This window comes from Gymnoscopelus braueri (assembly GCF_963280865.1).
Source record: "Gymnoscopelus braueri genome assembly, chromosome: 4".
Classification (NCBI taxonomy): Eukaryota; Metazoa; Chordata; class Actinopteri; order Myctophiformes; family Myctophidae; genus Gymnoscopelus; species Gymnoscopelus braueri.
Window position 1 is genome coordinate 20,703,570 of NC_137605.1, and position 20,659 is coordinate 20,724,228.

Genomic DNA, 20,659 nt, shown 5'->3' on the forward strand with positions numbered 1-20,659 from the left:
TACAATTGATGATTGGTTAATGGTAATTACAATTGATGATTGGTTAATGGTAATTGATTGAAATTGGTTAAAAATCAATTTTCGTGTCGATTCATGGATATATAAGAAAACAAATTATATATACATATATTCTGTAAATTGCCCAGCCCTATTTCATGATATTTATGAAGCTCCTCGGTTTGACTGTGCGTAACACTGCCAGGAACCCAGTGTTACTTCCAACATGCACATTTCCCAGCATGCAGCAGCCTGTACTCACTGTACGGCTCTTAATACACCAAGCACGTCTGTGTGCCAATATCTCCAGTGGGTGAGAATGTGCTCAGGGTTCCAAAACAGGCTGTCACCTCTCATTCCCCATCCTGCTTACTGCAGCCTCAGCACTTTCACTACCAGGTAAAGATCTGCACTCTGCAGTGGCCCAGGCCATAAACTAATCATATCTATTGATATGTCTCAGTGTACATTTCATCCTTTATGGTGCAATTCAGTCAGCCGCTATTTAGTATTGGATGATTTGGATCATATATTTCTATGTCACTAAAAGGATGTTGTTGTTTTTTGGCACATCTTGCAAGATGGTAATTTTCCTTGGATAGATTCTGAGTTGATGCTGCATCAGCGTTTCTGCTGCATTGTCTACAAGGCTCTACAACAATGCTCCGTACAAAACTATTGAAGCAGTTGACTAAGGGCATTCTGGAGATCATTGACAGAGCTTACTCACTGATATGTATGTCTTTTCAGAGCCATAATGAGCTAAAGCAACATTAACTGAAAATTAATGAATTAATTAACTTCATCCAAGGATTTTATCCTTAATGTATACATTTTTGACAGGATGTTTCCCGTGGCACATTTTTAACGGCGTTATTTATAATTGTTGTTCACAAACAAAAAAACGACATTGTCCACAGATTAAAGTGACTATGTCCACAGAACTTGAGTCCGTGAATATGTCAATGTCACATACGATACGCATCATACCAGGCATATGGTAACTGTATTGTCCTGGTCCACATCTACTGTCCTGTTGTTGTTGTGTTACTTATCAGACGAAGCTGCTTGACCTTCCATCACGTGAGTGTCCGTGAGATGTGGACCCTGCCTCATCTCCTCCACTGCCAGTGTAAGCCCCTCCGCACCACCAATCACTCTCCCAAACACCAGTGCTTCACCACTGCAGAGGAGCGGGGAGCTGCACTGAGCATGCCCACTGTAATAGCAGCCTGTGGATGAAGCAGGGGGATGAGGTGGGTAGAGGAGGGGAGGGGAGGTGAGGGGAGGGGAGGGGGGGATTAACAGCGGAGCTGTGCAGGCAGAGCAGGGATGCTGCTGCAGCCGAGAGGAGAGGGGCTGCTGCATGGCGGGGCTTTGTCACAGACAACAGAGCAGAAAAGACAAATGCAAGACGGAGCATCGGACCGACATTACCTGAGGATGGGAGGTCTGTGACAGGTAAGCAGTGGGGACGTGACGCTTAATGTGAATGCCGGAGAGCGCTGGGAGTTAAATGAAGGGGAAAATGAAGGCGGCTTGATATCAGTGGGGAAGTGTAATCGATCGGATGCTAAACCACTCTGTCACATGCACTTGTGGCTCTCGTCTGTCATTCATCAATTTCCGCAGAAAGATTATGGTACAGGATGAAAAAGCAAGGTACATTTTTTGTTGTCTGCAGCGAGATCGGAGGTGTGAAGCGGTCTTTGGTTATTTCACTTGCGGTGCTGTGACTCCACAGTGACCCTCCGCTCACGGTGAAGGAGATGTACGCCTTCTACTCCCTTTTAGTCTACATCTTCTACACTGTCTTCAAGAAGGAGGAGGAGGATGAGGAGGGGGCGTGCGGAGCTTCCTCAGAGGTATGTCTAGCCACAATCAGCGGGGGCCTCCCTGCTCCCTCACTGGGGGGGGGGGTCTGTCACTGTCAAAAGATTTGATAAAGAAAACTCCCTGTAACCTCCCTTGTAGCTCTTGATTCTGTTCTCGTAACAGCACTTCCCCTTTATCTGACCTCACTTGAAGATGAGAGGAATATTATCTGAGCATCATGTTAACAACGTACAATTTAGGCATTTAGCAGTTGCTCTTATCCAGAGCCACTTTACAAGTTATGACTTTGTGGTCTTATAGTATCAATTGCATGTAATATTGATTGTCTATTGTTCTGTGAGGTGCTCTGGTGAGAGCTTGAGCTAAATACCTAACATATCAATGCACATTTTTAGATGGGATACGCATGCACCACTAATCCCTTCACAGGAGAGGAATAACGATTCAGGCAGTTTCTCTCACGCAGAGCATCGGTGATTTCGTTGTATGACGAAGTATAAATCAGGTTTATGTCTGTGTGGATATGATGATATGTAAATATTTCCCCCCTGCACTGTCTGGTGCTGTCATCAGGAGCCAGGACAGGTTACCATGGAAACTGGGAGCAAGAGTAGGAATGGCCGCACCCCCAGGATTGGCAAAAAAACGTGTGCAAGGCTCAGTGACTCAAGTGAGTTCTTCACTCACTGTTAAACTTCATTTCAATTACTTTGTCTAATGTCACATGCATGGGTTTACAGTGTTTATCCTCCCTGGGATGCACCAGTTGTCAGCTCTGTTATTTTCAAGTCAAATATGGCACACACATCACTCAGTGCCCTTTATGCTAGGAAGTGAATCTTATAGATTGTGCAGTCACAATGTAGATTATTTATGCAAATTAGTGAATGACTACATGAGTTCCCTGGATTAGAATGATTGTACCCTAGTCAACCAAGAGGGAAATTGTACCATTGCATCATCCATAGACAAGATCGGGTAAATCATCGGGTCAATCCATAGACATGACATAGTTATATCTGTATGTCAGCTTTGTCGCTATTAACCTGAATGTGAAAATCGAAACTCTGTCAACGTACATGAAACATGACCGGGTTCTTCCTTTTGGAACAACCTTCCGAGACACACACCACATTGGGAAGCATTATTTTCACATGTTCTCCTCACAATAGAACAATAGGATTCAGGTTAAAATTTTCCACTTGCAATACACAACCAAAGCATCTGTCATATATAGCATACCGTACATTGCTTGACAAGTAGCAGTAGTGACAGTGATGATGACCTGTCTCTTGGTGATGATGTCATTGTTTGACAGGCAGGGACAGTGATGGCCTGTCTCTTGGTGATGATGTCATTGTTTGACAGGTAGCAGCAGTGACAGTGATGGCCCGTCTCTCAGTGGTGATGACGACGAGGACGGCCTGCCAGATATCCCAGCATGCACTCCTCTAGCTGCATTTCTGTCATTCAAGCAGGATGCTGACAAGAGGAGAGATTCTCAGGTGCAGCTGGAAACATCAGGGAAGGTAATGAAAACCTCTCACACAGTGGTTCTCAAACATTCTCATGTCAAGGACCCCCGAATTTATATGTATTTAGCTGCGGACCGGTCCCCCATCTGAAAATATTTTGTGCCAGGGACCCCCAGAGGAGAAGATTTGTGTTAAAAGATTTTTTTATTATTATTTAAAAAAATTATTTTTTTCCAAGAGTTTTCAAAATGTTTCAAAAATAGCAGATCTACAATCTCACAACGAGTTGCCGCATTTGTAGATCGGATATTTTGGATTGTCGAAGTAAAATGTAGGGTTAAAGTGGTTAAACGGATTGTGATGCTATATTAACTAAGTTTGCTGGGGACCCCTTGGAACCCCTTCAAGGACACCTGGGGGTCCCCGGACCCCACTTTGAGATCCACTGCTCTAACACAACAGCAATAATACAAGTGTAACCTCATAATCTCAAAACCACTAACCACCATAAACCACTTCAACCCTAGCATTCCTATTCGGGGCACGTCATAAGAGGCAAACATTCTGTGAAAATAGCTGATCTCCATGCTCATGTCGCGTTGCAACTCTTTGTGAGCTTGTAGCTCAGCTATTTTCTACAAAGAGATTAGATGTAGAGGGACAAAATAATGGGGCCAAGTAAAGACCCTGGGAGAACCGGGTCAACTATGTTTGTAAGTGGTTAAATATATTTAACCACTTATTTTTTAACTTCTTTGCAAAACGTCTGTCTCTGCCAGCTGACTGAGTCTCCCCTGATGGCGGTGATGTCCCACTTGCTGACCTTCCTGGAGCAGTACTCCCACTTCCAGCAGCTGCAGCAGCAGGCCGACCAGTACCGGGTCCAGCTCAAGAGGCACCGCGTGCAGCACCGGCGCCAGATGAAGGTCCTGAGGGCCTCCTACCGCCAGAGACTACGAGACAAGAACAGTGTCATCACCAGCCTGGAGGAGGTCGTCACCCAGCAAGAACACTCCCCCAACACCCCCAGCCCTGGGAGCCAAGGTGAGGATGGGGGGACATGGATTACTGAATAAAGAGGAAAAAAGCCAGACAAAGAGAGAGCCATACAGAGCAGAAGGGAGTGGTTTGATTCTAATGGAAGCAGCAGTTTAAAAAAAAAAAATAATAGCCTATTGAGGACCTGTGCCATGTTGTGTTTAGAGGTTTATGGGAAAACATAAAATCTGAGGCAGATGAGTAGAATGATTAGATTTGCAAGGTTGGTGGTATAAATCAAGTTGGCGCTGGAGATGACATCATGCTGTGACTGATGCTGTGAATCTGCTGGCCTTCACATCACACACAAGGACCAGATAGATGAAATATATCAACCCCTCCCAGTTACATCATGCTCTCATGCTCTCTCTCTGTGTGTGTGTGTGTGTGTGTGTGTGTGTGTGTGTGTGTGTGTGTGTGTGTGTGTGTGTGTGTGTGTGTGTGTGTGTGTGTGTGTGTGTGTGTGTGTGTGTGTGTGTGTGTGTGTGTGTGTGTGTGTGTGTGTGTGTGTGTGTGTGTGTGTGTGTGTGTGTGTGTGTGTGTGTTAGTGTGTGTGTTAGCCAAGGTACTAAAATCTCAATCATTTTTCAGATCAGCAACAACCATGTACTTTGTGAATTCATAATTGCAAAGCAATCATACCTCCAGGCTATGGGATACAGTGTGTCCTGCGAGGCTATGAATCGGCATCAGTCCAAATTATGGGATGTAGTGGTACTAGCCAATCACAGACATCAGATTACCACCAAAATATATATTCATCAACCTGACAACTTACTCCAAACAATCCCCCATCACGAGTCTTAATGTCAGCAGACTCAGCACACATTCAATGACAGTCCTTGATTATATACGTACTGTACGTACGTGTAGTACATACATTATGTATGTATGCATGTATATCATGCGGCAGTGGCTCAGGGGTAGAGTGGCCCAGTTCGATCCCGGGCTCCCCCAGAGTTAGTGTTGAAGTGTCCTTGAGCAAGACGCTGAACCCCTAATTGCTACCGGTGAGCAGGTTGGTGCCTTGCATGGTTTCCTCCGCCATGGGTGTATGAATGTGTGTGAATGGGTGAATGTAATGCACAATCTATATAAAGCGCTTTGGATAAAATCGCTATATAAATGCACCATTTACCATTTATCATTTATGTCACATGGTGTCCAATGATGTAGCCAGAGCGAAAGGTCTGATGACCTGACACGGTTATAGGCAGCTCAGTGTGTGTGTGTGTGTGTGTGTGGGGGGGGGGGGGTGTCTTAAGTGGGGGACCTCAGGCATGCTGTCTTTTCATAATGTATAGCATAAAGATACATGGTTCGGCAATGAGTGTGCATGGCACTTGGTTAGTGACTCATTTGCTCTCTGGCATCAATAAAACATCCCTGAGAGAGAGCTGTTTTCTTTCCCCAGTGCACCTACAGGCTCTGGCACATGCTAGTGTCCACGTGCTCCCGTGTTGTGTTATAAATAGCCCCAGGCCTGCTTTCTTCCCACTGTTATGAGGTAAAGACTGTTTGGTTGTTTACTGTGATGTGTAGAGCAGGTCTGACTGGAGTGGCAATGCATTGCTGTCTACACCAGTCATTCTCAACCTTTTTAATTACAAGGACCTCCACTTAGATATACATTAGACCACGGACCCTCCTTTCATATAAATATTTATCTCTGGGACCCCAATCTACGCTGTAAAATTATCAGTGTTAATTTAACTCTGAGATTGTACAAATGGGTCCATTTGGTTCCATTTGTACACTCTCCTTACTTATTATTTGTTGTTATTCATTTGTATTATTTAACATATTATTTGTATTTGCCTACTACATGTTAATTTTTAATTAGCTTCTATGTTATTATTTTCCTTAGCCTACATGTCGTTATTTTTTATTAGCCTACGTGTTATCGTTACTTATTTATTAGTTTACATGTTATTTTTTTATTAGCCCACATCACGCATACGCTATTCTAAGACACCTGTTTTAAAATGCACAAGGCAGTCCCACGTCCTGTGTGGAGTGCCTCGTTTCCAATGCTCCCACTTTTGTGTGAATCACGTTTGTATGAGCCTCCCTGGTGTGCACAGCACACTGACACTCCCCCATCCATCCATGTAGCTCCCACTCCCGTTCCCAAAGGTTGCGCTACTACTGGCACAGCACACCTCACTGAAGCCCCATTTATACCCGAAATAGAATAGAGTCTGCACACTCGACTGGATCAAGCCCCAAGGGTATTTTTTTATTGAGATTTTGAGGTTTCGAGGCTGGTAGTGCAGCTCTTCCTCAGACAAGGAATACTAAGGAAGACACACCTACATACTATACAGTAGCCTACCTAGTAAACTGGGTCAGCTGACGGGTAATCTCAATAACAAATACCGTTGGAGCTGGATCCAGTGTCCAGTATGCTCTTCTATTTGTTTTGTCATATTTTTTTTTACTTTATCTTTATTTAGTTTTTCAGTTTTTATGACTATTCTATTTTGTTTCTGCCCAGCACTTGGCATTTTTAAACTTCAGATGTGCGTGCTGCATTTACTTGTAGCTACTCGAAAACGGCAGATCTACAAGCTCACAAGACATTGCGTCCGCGACACCTTGTGAGCTTGTAGATCTGCTGTTTTTCGGTGTGCAACACCGTCGTACGATGGAGCATGAATTAAGCATGACACATAGTGGGTGTAATTACCGAACAACCTGGTGAAGAACATCCATTATGACCAGAGGCTGATAAATCATTCACAGGGAGGAAGCGGATTAAAACGCTACGGTTCAGGCACGTTGCTCACGTTTCTTCGTCATCATTCATTAAAACGCAACGGTTCAGCTCACGTCTCTTCAGCTTTCTGTTGAACTTTATCAAATCATTTGAACATAATGGACATTTGGATTTGCAGGCTCCTCACACACATTACACATGACACACATTACATATAAGATTAACCACTTAAGCCCTACAATATACTTAATTGTACGATGAATAGCGAAAATAGCCAATTTACAAGATGACCACGTGTCACGATGTGGTTTCAGACATCTTGGCAAAATTGTGAAATTTTTGCTTATAATGACATGTCCAAAACAGGGACGCCAGGTTGAAAGTGGTTTTAAAAAAGTGGTGTAAGAGATAGAAAAAAATTAAATAAAGTGAGCATACATAGAATATAGGCCATAGGTGTGTGTGGTAGCCCTACACGTGAGACAAAGTCAGCCCACACTCCAACATGTTTGTATAGTTGCTCTGGGGAGTTGGAAAAATGGGAACACGCCAACAACAGTGTTACCTACACTGCAGTGTACTGTGACAACGTTGCGTGTGCAAGAGCTTTAAGTGCACACGGACAGTGCTTCATTAATATTTACTCATTCAAGTATTCAAACGTCCTTTGTGGCGTATGGTCTTAAATGGAAAAAGACCTACATACAGATAACAGGTCAAGAGAGGCTCAAGGCACGAAGACTTGACACTATTTCTGGTTGGCCTAATATGAAAATGAATGGGGGGAATAATGATATAACATAGTAATGATTCTGCTTGCGTGCGTGAGTGTGTGCATGCGTGCGTGCGTGTGGATCAGTCACTTTCCAGTATGACTGTAAGTGATGTCAAACCTAAGATGTGTTGCAGATTCACCTATGGGTTATTGATGTTTTCCAGGCGTACAGATGGATGTTATTCTGTGATGTATGTCAAAGCTGCAGACACTCTGCTTACTTTGTTATGGAATAACGTCACTCATCGTGAGTGAGTGAGTGATGTGTGACTGGTGCTTATTCTGGGATGTGTTTAATCACTGCTTTCTCTACATTAAGACGCGTACATTATTTATGCGACGTGTGAGCTTGTAGATCAGCTTTTTCTGGTGTGCGACACCAGCACACAATGAAATATACAAGCATTAGCTAATGAAACCGATTACTCCCCATGGACCATCATTATTGCAACATAATATTATTTCTTGTGTGTGAGCATGTGTGATCAGTGAATGATTGAATGAGAGTGAGTGAATAAATTAGTGAGTGAGTGAGTGAAATCACAGGATTAAAGGAAGGCTGTAAAAATAGGTTCTTATATATCAAGGCAGATTGATTCAGCTATAGCCTAAATTCCTCACACGTACAGGACAGTGACAAAACAAATAGGGCTCAAAATCCCCGTTGCTGATGAAAGCTGACGTTGTGTCCCTGCAGGTGAGTGTAGCAGTGATGCTGGGAGCCTGCCAGGGGTCCACAGGCTGGTGGAGTCCCTGTACGGCCTCCAGGGAGAGCGCAGTAAGCTGAGGGGAGAGCTCCGTCTGCTGCAGTCCCAACTGGACCAGAAGGACCAGGACAGACACTCCCGCATCCAGGCCTTCCAACAGCAGGTATAACGGTTTTTCATTATCTATAAGTCAAATCTGTTATTAACCCATTAAGACCGGGAACGCATCTGTGTCAGTTTAGATATCTTTGGCTATTCAAAAATAGCAGATATACAAGCTCATAGCGCGGCACTCGGTGCCGCGCTATGAGCTTGCATATCTGCTATTTTTGAAAAATCGTGAAAAGTTGTGCAAATCTTTGAATATATATATTTTTTTAAAGCTAATTTTTTTTACTCAAATCTTTGCTTCTGGGGGGTCCCTGGAACAACATATTTTGAGTTAGTGGTCCTCGGCCAAATACATATCATTTTGGGGGTCCTTGACATGAAAAGGTTTGAGAACCACTGATATTGAAGTAAGTAAGAAACTGTTAGGATTTAGAAGACATTTGAAGAATCCCCAGTTTGCTTTAAAGATATATATATATATATTAAAAGATGCACATGGAGACAAGTGTGTGCAGACTCAGTGCAGATGTACTGTATGCAGATGATAGAGTTGTAGGACTGGTGATTTTAAAACATTGTGTCACTCAGTACAGTTTTCAACCTCTACCATTTCCACTGCAGATCGACGAGCTGAAGAGTGGTATTGAGGAGCGCGAGGAGGAGCTGTCCCGGCTGAGAACTGACTCTGTAAGCACCACACACACACACACACGCCCGCGCGCACGGTACACGCACACGCACACCACACAGAAAGTCAAGGCAAATTTATTTATATAGCACATTTAATGTGACAGGTGAGAATGTGTTGCAATAAAACAAAAGGATAAGATAACCACAGACTTTGAACCTAAATAAAAGCTTATGAAAAGACATACACACACAACACACACGCATGCACGCACGCACACACAGTTTCAGCCTGATCAGAGCCCCATTGACTTCAATTATTAAAAAAAGGATCAAACATATCGTTGCTGTCGGGCAGAAACCTTGTGTCTCCATATTTAAACTTTTCGTGTTTTTTTCGTAAATGAATGTCGTACAAGAGTGTCGCACAAAAGTAGTGAAAATAGCAGATCTACAAGCGAGGCGTTGTGAGCTTGTAGATGTGCTATTTTCACAATTGCGTTTTATTTTTTAAATAATAACGGCAGCGTGCACTACAGATTTGGTGCTGATCTGTCCAGCGGTTTGTGAGGTTGACTCCGGACACACAGACAGGACACACACTGGTGTGTGGACCGCAGTGGTGGAAAAAGTACTCAAATTCTTTACTTAAGTAAAAGTAACAATACTGCAATATAAAAATACTCTGTTACAAGTAAAAGTCCAGAATTGAAAATTCACTTTGAGTAAAAGTACAAAAGTATTGGCATCAAAATGTACTTAAAGTACCAAAAGTAAAAGTACTAAATATTTGAAAATAGCCGATCTACAAGCTCACAACGCGTCGCGATGCGACGCATTGTGAGCTTGTAGATCTGCTATTTTCAAATAGTCTAGGTTTAAAATAGGTTTAAAGTGGTTAATGTATGTTTCATAATATCATAATTTATATCTGAAAAGTAACTAGTAACTAAAGTTTTCAAAGAATTGTAGTAGAGTAAAAGTACAATATTTGCCTCTGAGATGTATTGGAGTAGAAGTAAAAGTATTGGAAATTGGAAATACTCAAGTAAAGTACAAATACCTAAAAATTGTACTTAAGTACAGTACTTAAGTAAATGTACTCAATTACTTTCCACCACTGGTGGACCCTTAGGCCAGTAGGTTCTGATCTCTCTGTTTGGGGGGGATCAACCGGCCATAACCGAATGTGATGTCTTGACGTATTTGCTCATGGGAGGATCTCATTGTTGTGTGTGTGTGCTGGATGTTGTCAGGGCGCGACGGACTCAGAGAAGCGGGTGGTGTGTCTGTCAGCAGAGAACGACAGTCTGAAGCAGAGTCTGAGCGTGACGCAGGGTCTGCTCCAGCAGCTCTCAGCCATACCCTCCCAGTCCAGCTCTATGCTCATGAAGGTGAGACCAACCTCTCAGCTGCAGTTACACACGCATGGATTCATGTTCTCAGTCTCCACCACTGATTTCAGTCATTTGGATCCCATAGAGGCCAGAACGTCTTTCTCTTGGCTTTCTCTTGTCTAAAAGATTATTTATAAGTTAAAGGGTTAGTTCAGATTTTTTGAGTATTTTCTGTAGGAAATACTTACCATTAATGTAGTGGTTGCAAAGGTATTAATTGATTGCCCGAGTCCCGTGGTCAGAGTTATGGTCCGTTTCTGATAAATATGAATGTAGTTCCGGTAGATTAGTAGATTTGGTGGGGGCCACTCATTAAAAATCAATGAATAAAAAAAAATAACGTCATTTGTATTGTTGACCTATTTCTACCATATAGAGCAGGTTTCGTTCAATTTCGACCCCTCTGTCACATGGTACTATTTTTTGTGTCATATATTTTGTGCGTGAGTAGGCTTCCGCGGCGCAGTGATTCTGGACACAAACATTAGTACCATGTGACAGAGGGGTCGAAATTGAACGAAACCTGCTCTATATGGTAGAAATAGGTCAACAATACAAATGACGCTAGTTTTTTAAATTAATATATTTTTAATGAGTGGCCCCCACCAAATCTACTAATCTACCGGAACTACTTCATATTTATCAGAAACGGACCACAACTCTGACCACGGGACTCGGGCAATCAATTAATACCTTTGCAACCACTACATTAATGGTAAGTATTTCCTACAGAAAATACTCAAAAAATCTGAACTAACCCTTTAAGCCTTAACCCTAACCCATGTGGCTGGTAAAGTCAAGCCCGCCTATTTACCTATAGTAATTAGACCCTCCAGAAAAATATGCAAAAGTTGCAAAATATGCGAAAAATTCAAAATATGCGAAAAGTTGTGAAATATGCGAAAATATGCAAAAATGTTATGCGATGCTCATCTAATGTGATGCGATGCGCCCTTTAAAAAAAATTGTGCCCCCCCCTGCATAATTATGTGCATAATTGCATATTATGCGCATAATCACATAATCACTTTTTCTGGGGGGTCTAATAAGTAATAGTAGATATTAAAGTTATTTTAAGATTAAAGAGTATTTTAATTAGTCAAACTACTGCGATTTTCTTCAACTGGTTGGCTGTATGTAGTAGGTTTAGAACAATAATAATGAAATTGTACATAATTGTGCTAATAGTTTAGGAAACAGAGTGCTGGTGTGGGGGGGCTCCTTTCAAAAAACCTTTGAGCCTTGAGACAGCTTTTGCATTAATGTACAGGACAAACTCAAGGATCAAACTTTTCAAGGTCAAATTCCTTGTTTGTGAAGACAGAATAATTGTTTGGTAAAAACAAAGAATTGTAATTCTGATTGAGGTCAATGATAAAAATTATATAATAAGCCAACAGCTTTAAAAGGTTCCACTCAAACAATATAAAAACAATGCAATATTATTAGAATCAATTAAAACTACTTAAGCTACTACAGTGGAAAAGACAAATAGGCCACGCAATAATCCAGTGCAAGGCCTGGGGAGATTCTATAATATAGACTTTTGTCAAATCAATCTGTATATTATACAGATTGGTTTAACGTCTAATGGTGGAATGCTCGAGGCCCCTTTTAGATTAATGAGCTAGAAAACTAATTAAAAGTTTAATATTGTGTTGTCCAAGCCCTGGAAATTCATGGGGAAGAAAAAATAGGGGAAAAAAGAAAAACATTTAGCAAAAGCATGGCATTTTTTAATTAATAATTAATGTCAAGCTAGGCTGCTAGTAGATATGTTAGGGAGAAATATGCAGATTCATTTAGTCCCCAGAACAAAATTCTAATGCATATTCGATGCATACAAACTTACAAAACGGCAACAAAGGAACAGTGAAAACGTAGTAATTAAGTCGGTGTCCGTGTAACTTGGCCTCCACCGTCCAGCTCAAACACCTACAGCACAATGACACTTTGGTAGAGGTTTGGGTTGTGTAGTTACCTTGCCATGATGTAACTCCACATTTTGGCAAGATATTCTTCTTGATATCCAGATTTGCGGATCCAGTCCGACTCTGAATTCCTAATTAAAATGGTAAAAAAATGTTTTTTCCTCTCTCTACCCTAGGTTTACTGTCTCCCTAGACTCCAAATCTAAATAAAAGAACATATATATAAATAAATAAATGCATTAAAAAGCAACGACAGTTTAACGTTGATAAGTTCACTGTATTGTGTATCTCAAACAACATTCAAGTCAATACGAGTTCATTGTTCACATGATCATACTCAAATGAATGGAATCCAGTGGCTTCCTCAAAAATCTAACAATCACTGTATGCTTTGGAAAATGTTCCACAGTAATGTGAAGGGATACAGGATATGTGGGCACTAGGGACATCTGGGCAACTCAATGTACAATTGGCTATTTTGTCCAAAATGTTTTAAAAAATTGAATATTTGATAAATGGTCTTAAATAAAGTATATGATGTGAACATGCACAGTACATCATTACCAGACTTAGTTTTATCCTTCAACTTGTTTATGCCCCACAATGACTGGATATACAGGTTTTGTAGCAATTGTAGAAATATTAGACCTTAATTGTCGAATGTTTAAGCATGTTCTAATCATGTATACTTTACTTTAAACATTTTCCAAATATATTTTTTACATTTTGGACAAAATAGGCAATTTTACATGGAGGTGCCCAGATGTCCAGTGCCCACCTATCCTGTTACCATGTGGGAGATAACATGAGTCGTGACTCGTCAGTGGTCTAAAGAACTAGAGGTTACGAATGTAACCCCGGTTTTAGTAGGTTCGGAGTTTACTACTCACTATGGGATATCAGCGCCCTCAGGCGATGAGACAGAGCAACACACACGCTCCCGGTGCCAATACTGATTGGCTAAGGGTATGTCACGAGTCTGGAAGACCCGGGAGTATAAAGCTCCCTCGTGACGTAGGCTCTTCCTCTTAACATTCTCCTCTCTGCATGCCAAATGCGCACAGAAAGGGGTGTCTGGTGAGTAGTAAACTCCGAACCTACTAAAACCGGGGTTACATTCGTAACCTCTAGTTTTACCACGGTTCTCCGTTTACTACTCACTATGGGATTCATAAACCCCCCTTGAGGTAATGAGCCACACAACCCTGACAACCCCGCACGCCCCTCAGCTCCTAGGTCACGTCCCCCCCGGACGTGACCTAAGACCCCCAGGCCATAGGTCCACGACCTCACGGCCCCTGGGCGCCCCCCCAGCCCACCGGGCTGGGGTGCGGGATAGATAACAAGAGTAGGCCCTGACAGACTCTAGAGTCTGCCCTATTTACTAACAGGCAGACACAGTCCGCCTCATAATAATGAGGAGCAGGGCCCTATCCCCAAGACACAGCCCTGCTGGTCCCAAGGAAACCTAAAGAGGAAGTCGGAAGATATGGAGAAAAGGCCCCAAGCCTACTCCCTATCCTCCACTGACCTGGAGGCAGCAGCCACACCCAGGACAGCGTGCGCCATTGATGACGCCGCCACGTCCAGACTGTAAAAGGCCGCAAAAGTCGACGGTGACGACCAATTTGCAGCCGCACAAATCTCCTGGATCGAAGCTCCCCTGTAGAGAGCCCAGGACGTAGCCATGCCTCTAGTAGAGTGGGCCCTCAGACCCCCCGGGACAGGGACACCACTACTCACATAAGCCAGCTTAATGGCATCACGGATCCATCTAGAAAGCGTCGCTTTGGTGACCGCCTTCCTCTGAACCCCCACGCCAAAAGAGACAAAGAGTTGTGTCGATGAGCGACTGGCCGCCGTCCTCTGGCAATAGAGCTTCAAGCTCTCACCGGGCAGAGGCAATGTAACCGCCTGTCCTCCGCCGAAGCGAAGGGAGGCGGATGAAAAGCCACCAAATCAACCGGATCTGGGGCCACCACCCCGGTCTTTGTAACGAACGCCAGGTTTGGTTTAAGCAAAACCCTCCTGTCGTTGTTCAGAAAATTCATGCACTCCGGGCTCACCGAGAGCGCATGCAAGTCACTGACCCGTTTAGCCGTGGACAGGGCCACCAAAAGGACCGTCTTTAGACTAATGACCTTCAGGTCCATAGACTCAAAAGGCTCGAACGGGTGACGGCACAGTGCCTCCAGCACCACCGTCAACTCCCAGACTGGGAACAGTGGCCTGTTGACCGGTCTAGCCCTTCCGGCGCCGTTCATAAATCGGCGCACAAAGTTATGCTGACCCACCGTCTTGCCATCGTCGAAACCTAGGTGGCAAGCCGAAATGGCAGCCAAATACACTTTCACCGTCGAGAAGGATAAACCCTGATTTAGCCTTCCCTGCAGAAAGTAAGAATGCTACACATCGAGGCCTGGAAAGCCACCACCACTGGTGACTGTTCCAACCCCCATCTGACCTCGTAAGCATTCCTCGTGGACACGGCCCTTGCGCCCTGGATGGTAGCCAACACGTCAGGGGGAAGGCCACACGAGCTCAAATTCACCCTCTCACGGGCCAGACCCATAGGTCTAGGTCCTGAGGGCGTCCCCCCTCCCTGCCGCAGCAAGTCCCTGCCGACAAGGAGGGCCCAAGGCACGTCGTGAAGGAGAGGAGTTATCTCCTGACCTCTACGTGTCCCATGCTGGGGCCACCAGCAACATCAACAACCCTCGGAGCCTGACCCTCCCCCACATGGGGAGGATCAGCTCTATTGGTGGGAAAGCATAAAGCAGTTCGTTCAGGAGGCTCGGCACCTGGAACGCCTGAATGGACGCGAGACGTGAGTCGCATCACAGCGCCATCTCGCACGCCAATCCGTCCAACACCAGGGAGGCCAAACCTTCCTGCTTGTTGACATAGCACATGGTTGCGGTGTTGTACGTTCTGATCGAGACAGAACAACCCGGAAACCGAGCACCGAACTGTTTGAGAGCGAGGAAAAACCCTGTGAGGCTGGCGTCCGTGGTGATGACCTTCTGTGATATCACAGCGCCTATACTGACCCCCTGGGACAGAAAAGCCACCTGCGACCACGATCCGAGTGTCTCCACGACACCCTGGAAACACCACCACTTGCTGAAAGCCTGAGGTGAGTGGGATCCGAAGAGCCCGCTGTCACCTCTATACAGGTCTCATGTAGAACCTGCCCAAGCGGATTAGGTGAATGACTGAAGCCATGAGACTCACCGCCTGCATGCCTAGTTTGTAAGTGACTTGACGCCCTACGCGAAAAGACCTCACACAAGCTAAGACGCTGTCTAACCTGCCCTTGGACAGCCGCGTTCTGAGCGTGTTCGAGTCCAGCGAGATCCACCAGAAGGTGGTCCGCTGAGATGGAACCAGAACGCTCTTCTGGACGTTGATTGTGAACATAGCGACGTCAGGTGGGAGAGGGCCACGGCTGTGTGCCGTGCCACCTCCTCCTCTGAGCCAGCAATTAACCAGTCGTCGAAGTTAAGTCGACAGACCGATCCCCTGTCGCCGCAGTGGAGCTATGGCCGCATTGGTACACTGCACGAGCACTCGCAGGCTCAATGACATACCAAAGGGAAAAACCGTGTACTCGTACACTCCCCTTTGTAGCCGAAGTGCAGGAATTCTCTGTGTGGAGGCCAGACTGGAACGTGGAGGCAAGCAACCTAGAGGTTGATTCCCGCCCATCAGTGCCCCTGATGTACCGTTTTGCAACAGCTTTTACGGTCGTCAACCAAGAAATGGATACTTGTTGAGGCCCTTCAGATTCAGAAAGGGCCGTACGCCCCCCCCCCCTTTTTCTCACCAGAAAAAGCTTTGAACAGAAACCCAGTCGGTTCTGATTCGTAGATATTTCTCTGGTAACGCTCATGCTCAAGAGAGAGAGAGAGAGAACCTTCTCTCTTAGAGTCGTGGCTGCTTTTATCTTCCGCATGAGAGAGACACACTCGTCTGACATAGGAAGTAACACAAGGCATGTGGAAAACACACCAGTTCAACCACAATGTGTTGTTGTTGTTCAGGGGAGCCTGGCCAGTACAACCACAGTGTGTCACTGCCGTACTGAGCTTAACCAGTAAACACAGTGCAACGCTGATGTACTGGGATAAAAACAGATTCGGATTGCAACCCTCCCAAAAGCTGCTCACCGAGCGAGCGAGTCGGGAGGGGGCGCTGCTGTTATCAGTCCCGTGGGCAACGTGCACATTTCCACGGGGACCGATGACGTCGCCACGCGGTCCAGCGGACTCGTACTGTGGCGTCCATTAGAGACCGTTAGTGTCTGCCATGCTGTGAACAGGCCTGTCAGGCACAAAGGGCTCATAGAGGAGGCCATCGACGCCCAGGGACCCCCTGGGACCCCTAGCGTCGTGACCTCCTGACCGGGGCTGGATTACGTGCTTGTGTATTTTAAGACATTTTTAATGGAACAAAATAAAGCACAGAGACAGTGTAAAACAACATAAAAAGTTTAACATACTCTTATGAAAACCCTTTATGTGTGTCTCAAAGCACTCAATGAACCTGAGCCTCCATCGTGGTAGTGTAGACAAAGGGCTAACTAGCTTAGTTTGTAAGCTTAGCCTGGTCTAGTCTAGCCTAGCTACAGGTCGCTTTTAGCCTTTAGCTGCTACCTGTAGCTGTTTGGCTAACCAAGAACGAAGGAGAGCTATGCCCACCGCAGCGTTGTTTTAGGGGACTGGCTAAGTGCTGCACCAAAACAACACTGCTCTTTAACTGTGTCGATGTTAGTGAGGCTAGTCAGCCGCTAAGTGAAACAACATCAGCCTGACTCTATGGGCTCATAGAGGAGGCCTTCGACGCCCAGGGACCCCCTGGGACCCCTAGCGTCGTGACCTCCTGGCCGGGGCTGGATAATGTGCTTGTGTATTTTAGTACATTTTTAATGCAACAAAATAAAGCACAAAGACAGTGTAAAACAACATAAACAGTTTAACATACTCTTATGAAAACCCTTTATGTTTGTCTTAAGGCACCCAGTGAACCTGAGCCTCCATCGTGGTAGTGTAGACAAAGGGCTAACTAGCTTAGCCTGTAAGCTTAGCCTGGTCTAGTCTAGCCTAGCTACAGGTCGCCTTTAGCCTTTAGCTGCTACCTGTAGTTGTTTGGCTAACCAAGAACGAAGGAGAGCTATGGCCACCACGTGTTGTTTTAGGGGACTGTCTAAGCACTGCACCAAAACAACACTGCTCTTTAACTGTGTCGATGTTAGTGAGGCTAGTCAGCCACTAAGTGAAAACAACAGCAGCCTGACTGGAGGCTATGCCAACCTAGCATACCATAGCTAGTAATAGTCACGGCTAACTCACCAAGAGTGAAGAGACGTTGACATCCGTTTCCATGGAAACAGGTGACGTCGACACCTAACCCACGGGGCCCGTGTAAGCGTGGGGGTCACGTGACTGAGTACGGAAGCATTCCACGCTGCTCCCTTGTGTTTACAAAGTCCGTCGCCATCTTGTCTAGGCTTCTTGGCCTGGCTAAAGGAAGCGACGGAGCCACCTCCACCGAAGGAAGCACTCTGTCGCCCTCCAGAGGCTGGCGTGACACGGTGCTTGGCAGGTTGTAAATATTGGGGTGACCTTCGACCCGCGCCGCCATCTTGCAAACCTTCCTTCCCACAGTGGGCCTCTGGCGCCCTCTGCCGGATGGATGGTAGAATTGGACATTTTTGGCGTGACCCATGTACACTGGTGTATAGAATTAGCAATGGGTTTATTACCTTTGTCTTGTTCATATCATGCACAGTATTCATCCCAGCAGCGTTTGGAAAGTCACCAAGGGACTTTCCAAGCGCTTTGGGCTTATAAGGGGTGGTTATCAACACGGGGACCACCTAGTGATCCCTATGCATTGATGCACCCCGACAGTTGTCGAAAACAGGCAGAGAAGTATCCCATTATTGTCTATCATGCTGTGAAGGCAGGCCTGATAGGCACAATGGGCTTATAGAGGAGGGCATCGACGCCCGGGGACCCCCAGGGACCCCTAGCGTCGTGACCTCCTGACCGGGGCTGGATAGTGTGCTTGTGTATTTTGGGAAATTTTAATGGAACAGAATAAAACACAGAACAGTGGAAACAGCATAAACAGTTCAACATACTCTTATGAAAAACCCTTTATGTGTCTCAAAGCACCCGATTGTAGCCTCGTTCTTCGTGGTACAGACGCCGGCTCTGAAGAGGCTAACGAGCTGGTGTTGTCCTAGCAAGCTAAGCTAGAACAGCGCTGCTAACAACCTGTTGCTTAGTGAGGCTAGCCATTCGTTGAAACCAGCCGCCACAGGTTCGAGGATCTCTTCCTCGGTGGCTGCGGGAGGTTCTCCCCGTCCGGGGCTCGTCGTGGACACCTCCTGGGTGTCCTGGTACGACGGGAGCTCCAGGAAATCTTCCCCGTCCTCCGCCATGTCGTCATCGTGAAGAGCCATCGACTCCTCGCTGGCAGGGGGGGAGGGAGGGCCGCTGCTAGCATGCTGCGGTGGGGACAAGCCCCCATCGCAGCAGCAGCGGCGGGAGGTGGCGTCAGCGTCGTGGACGCTTGACGCTCTAGTCTTGGCATCGGCACCGGTGGGGGTCCCATGAGCCGGGGGGCCGCTTGTGCTGCCCGACTGGGGTCCCCGGTCCGGTGGCGGTGGAGGTCTCACCGTTATCTCGTCTAGTCCAGCCGACCAGGGTCCTAGCCCTGACGAGCCGAGCGTCAAGTTGAGAAACGGTTAACCTCGTGCAGTTAGGGCACGCATCTGTCTCACCCGGGTGGGTCCTGGCGCAGAACGCGTGATCGACCCCCAAGCAGTGGATGAAGACGCGGTGGGGGTCGTCTGCGGCGATGAGGGGGTCGCATTCCGCGACCCCGCAACTCCTCGGTGGTTCCATCTTGGTCCTCGGTCTGGGAAAACAACAGGCTAAAGCCTAGCCAGTAGCGTAGCCTAGTAGCTGCTAGTATTAGCCTAGCCACTGAATGAATGAATGAGCTAGTAGCTGCTAACCGGTGTTAGCAGCTAACCGGCTTTTTCAGCTAACCGGCTTTTCCAGAACAGACCAAGAAATAAGGAAAACTGAGAGGATAGGTAAATAAATAAATATTTAATAATAAGTTCCGGGAGAAAACTTATTTGCAAGGATTTTCCCGTGGGGATATACTCCGTATTCCCGCGGTGGGTTAAGTTGAAAATTTCCTTGCTTTGTTGTGTGTGAATTTCTGCGCATTCGCTTGCAGAGTGGAGAAAAGAGGAAGAGCCTACGTCACGAGGGAGCTTTATACTCCCGGGTCTTCCAGACTCGTGACATACCCTTAGCCAATCAGTATTGGCACCGGGAGCGTGTGTGTTGCTCTGTCTCATCGCCTGAGGGCGCTGATATCCCATAGTGAGTAGTAAACGGAGAACCGTGGTAAAACCACTTGTCTGTGTGCCATCTAGTGATAGTACACTAGTGACTCTTGTTTCTTGTTGAACAGGAGAATGACAACCTACGCTGCAGGGTGCAGCAGTTAGAGTTATCTCTCCAGCAGAGAGCCGAGCAGTTCTCCCACCTGGAACGACAGAGCGAACAGAGCGAGTGGAGGAGAACAGAGGAGCTGAGGAAACGAGAAGAACGAGTGAGGGAACTACAGCTAGAGCTGGACAAAGAGAGAGGCAAGGAGCCGGTTGTCAAGGTAATTATCATTAAACTTCCTAACTTTATATCTATCAATAAAGGTGATATTCTATCGTATCATTGATACTAGAACACGTTGACATGTTAATCTTCCTTAATAAAGAAAGGTAGAAAGGTAGGCTAACCCACAAGTAGCCAGTAGCTTGGGCCGGGTCAAGCGGTGTAGGCTGCTTACCGCATATGAGCTGCGTAGAGAAAGAATACGACGCTATCATTATTATTAGTCTAAATTAATGTCAACCATTCCAATGAATGTTTATTCTGTGCATGCATTTTTTATGTTGAGTTGGGTATGTGGGTCATCATAACTGTGTTTCATATTAGGCTACACTTACAAAAAATAAATACA

General features: G+C 45.6%; 1 protein-coding gene across 1 annotated transcript in view; it reads left to right on the plus strand.

The window, feature by feature from the left end:
- Positions 1–1,317: 1,317 nt before the first annotated feature.
- The window catches only part of LOC308084804 (kinesin-like protein KIFC3), a 31,146-nt gene continuing 11,804 nt past the window's right edge, over positions 1,318–20,659 (plus strand). Inside the window, exons 1-9 of the mRNA XM_080427706.1 lie at positions 1,318–1,458; positions 1,682–1,862; positions 2,407–2,503; positions 3,202–3,362; positions 4,088–4,352; positions 8,538–8,710; positions 9,280–9,345; positions 10,542–10,679; positions 20,111–20,308. Coding sequence (XP_080283832.1) covers positions 1,767–1,862; positions 2,407–2,503; positions 3,202–3,362; positions 4,088–4,352; positions 8,538–8,710; positions 9,280–9,345; positions 10,542–10,679; positions 20,111–20,308 — 1,194 coding nt within the window. The 5' untranslated portion in view covers positions 1,318–1,458; positions 1,682–1,766. The remainder of the gene's footprint in view (positions 1,459–1,681; positions 1,863–2,406; positions 2,504–3,201; positions 3,363–4,087; positions 4,353–8,537; positions 8,711–9,279; positions 9,346–10,541; positions 10,680–20,110; positions 20,309–20,659) is intronic.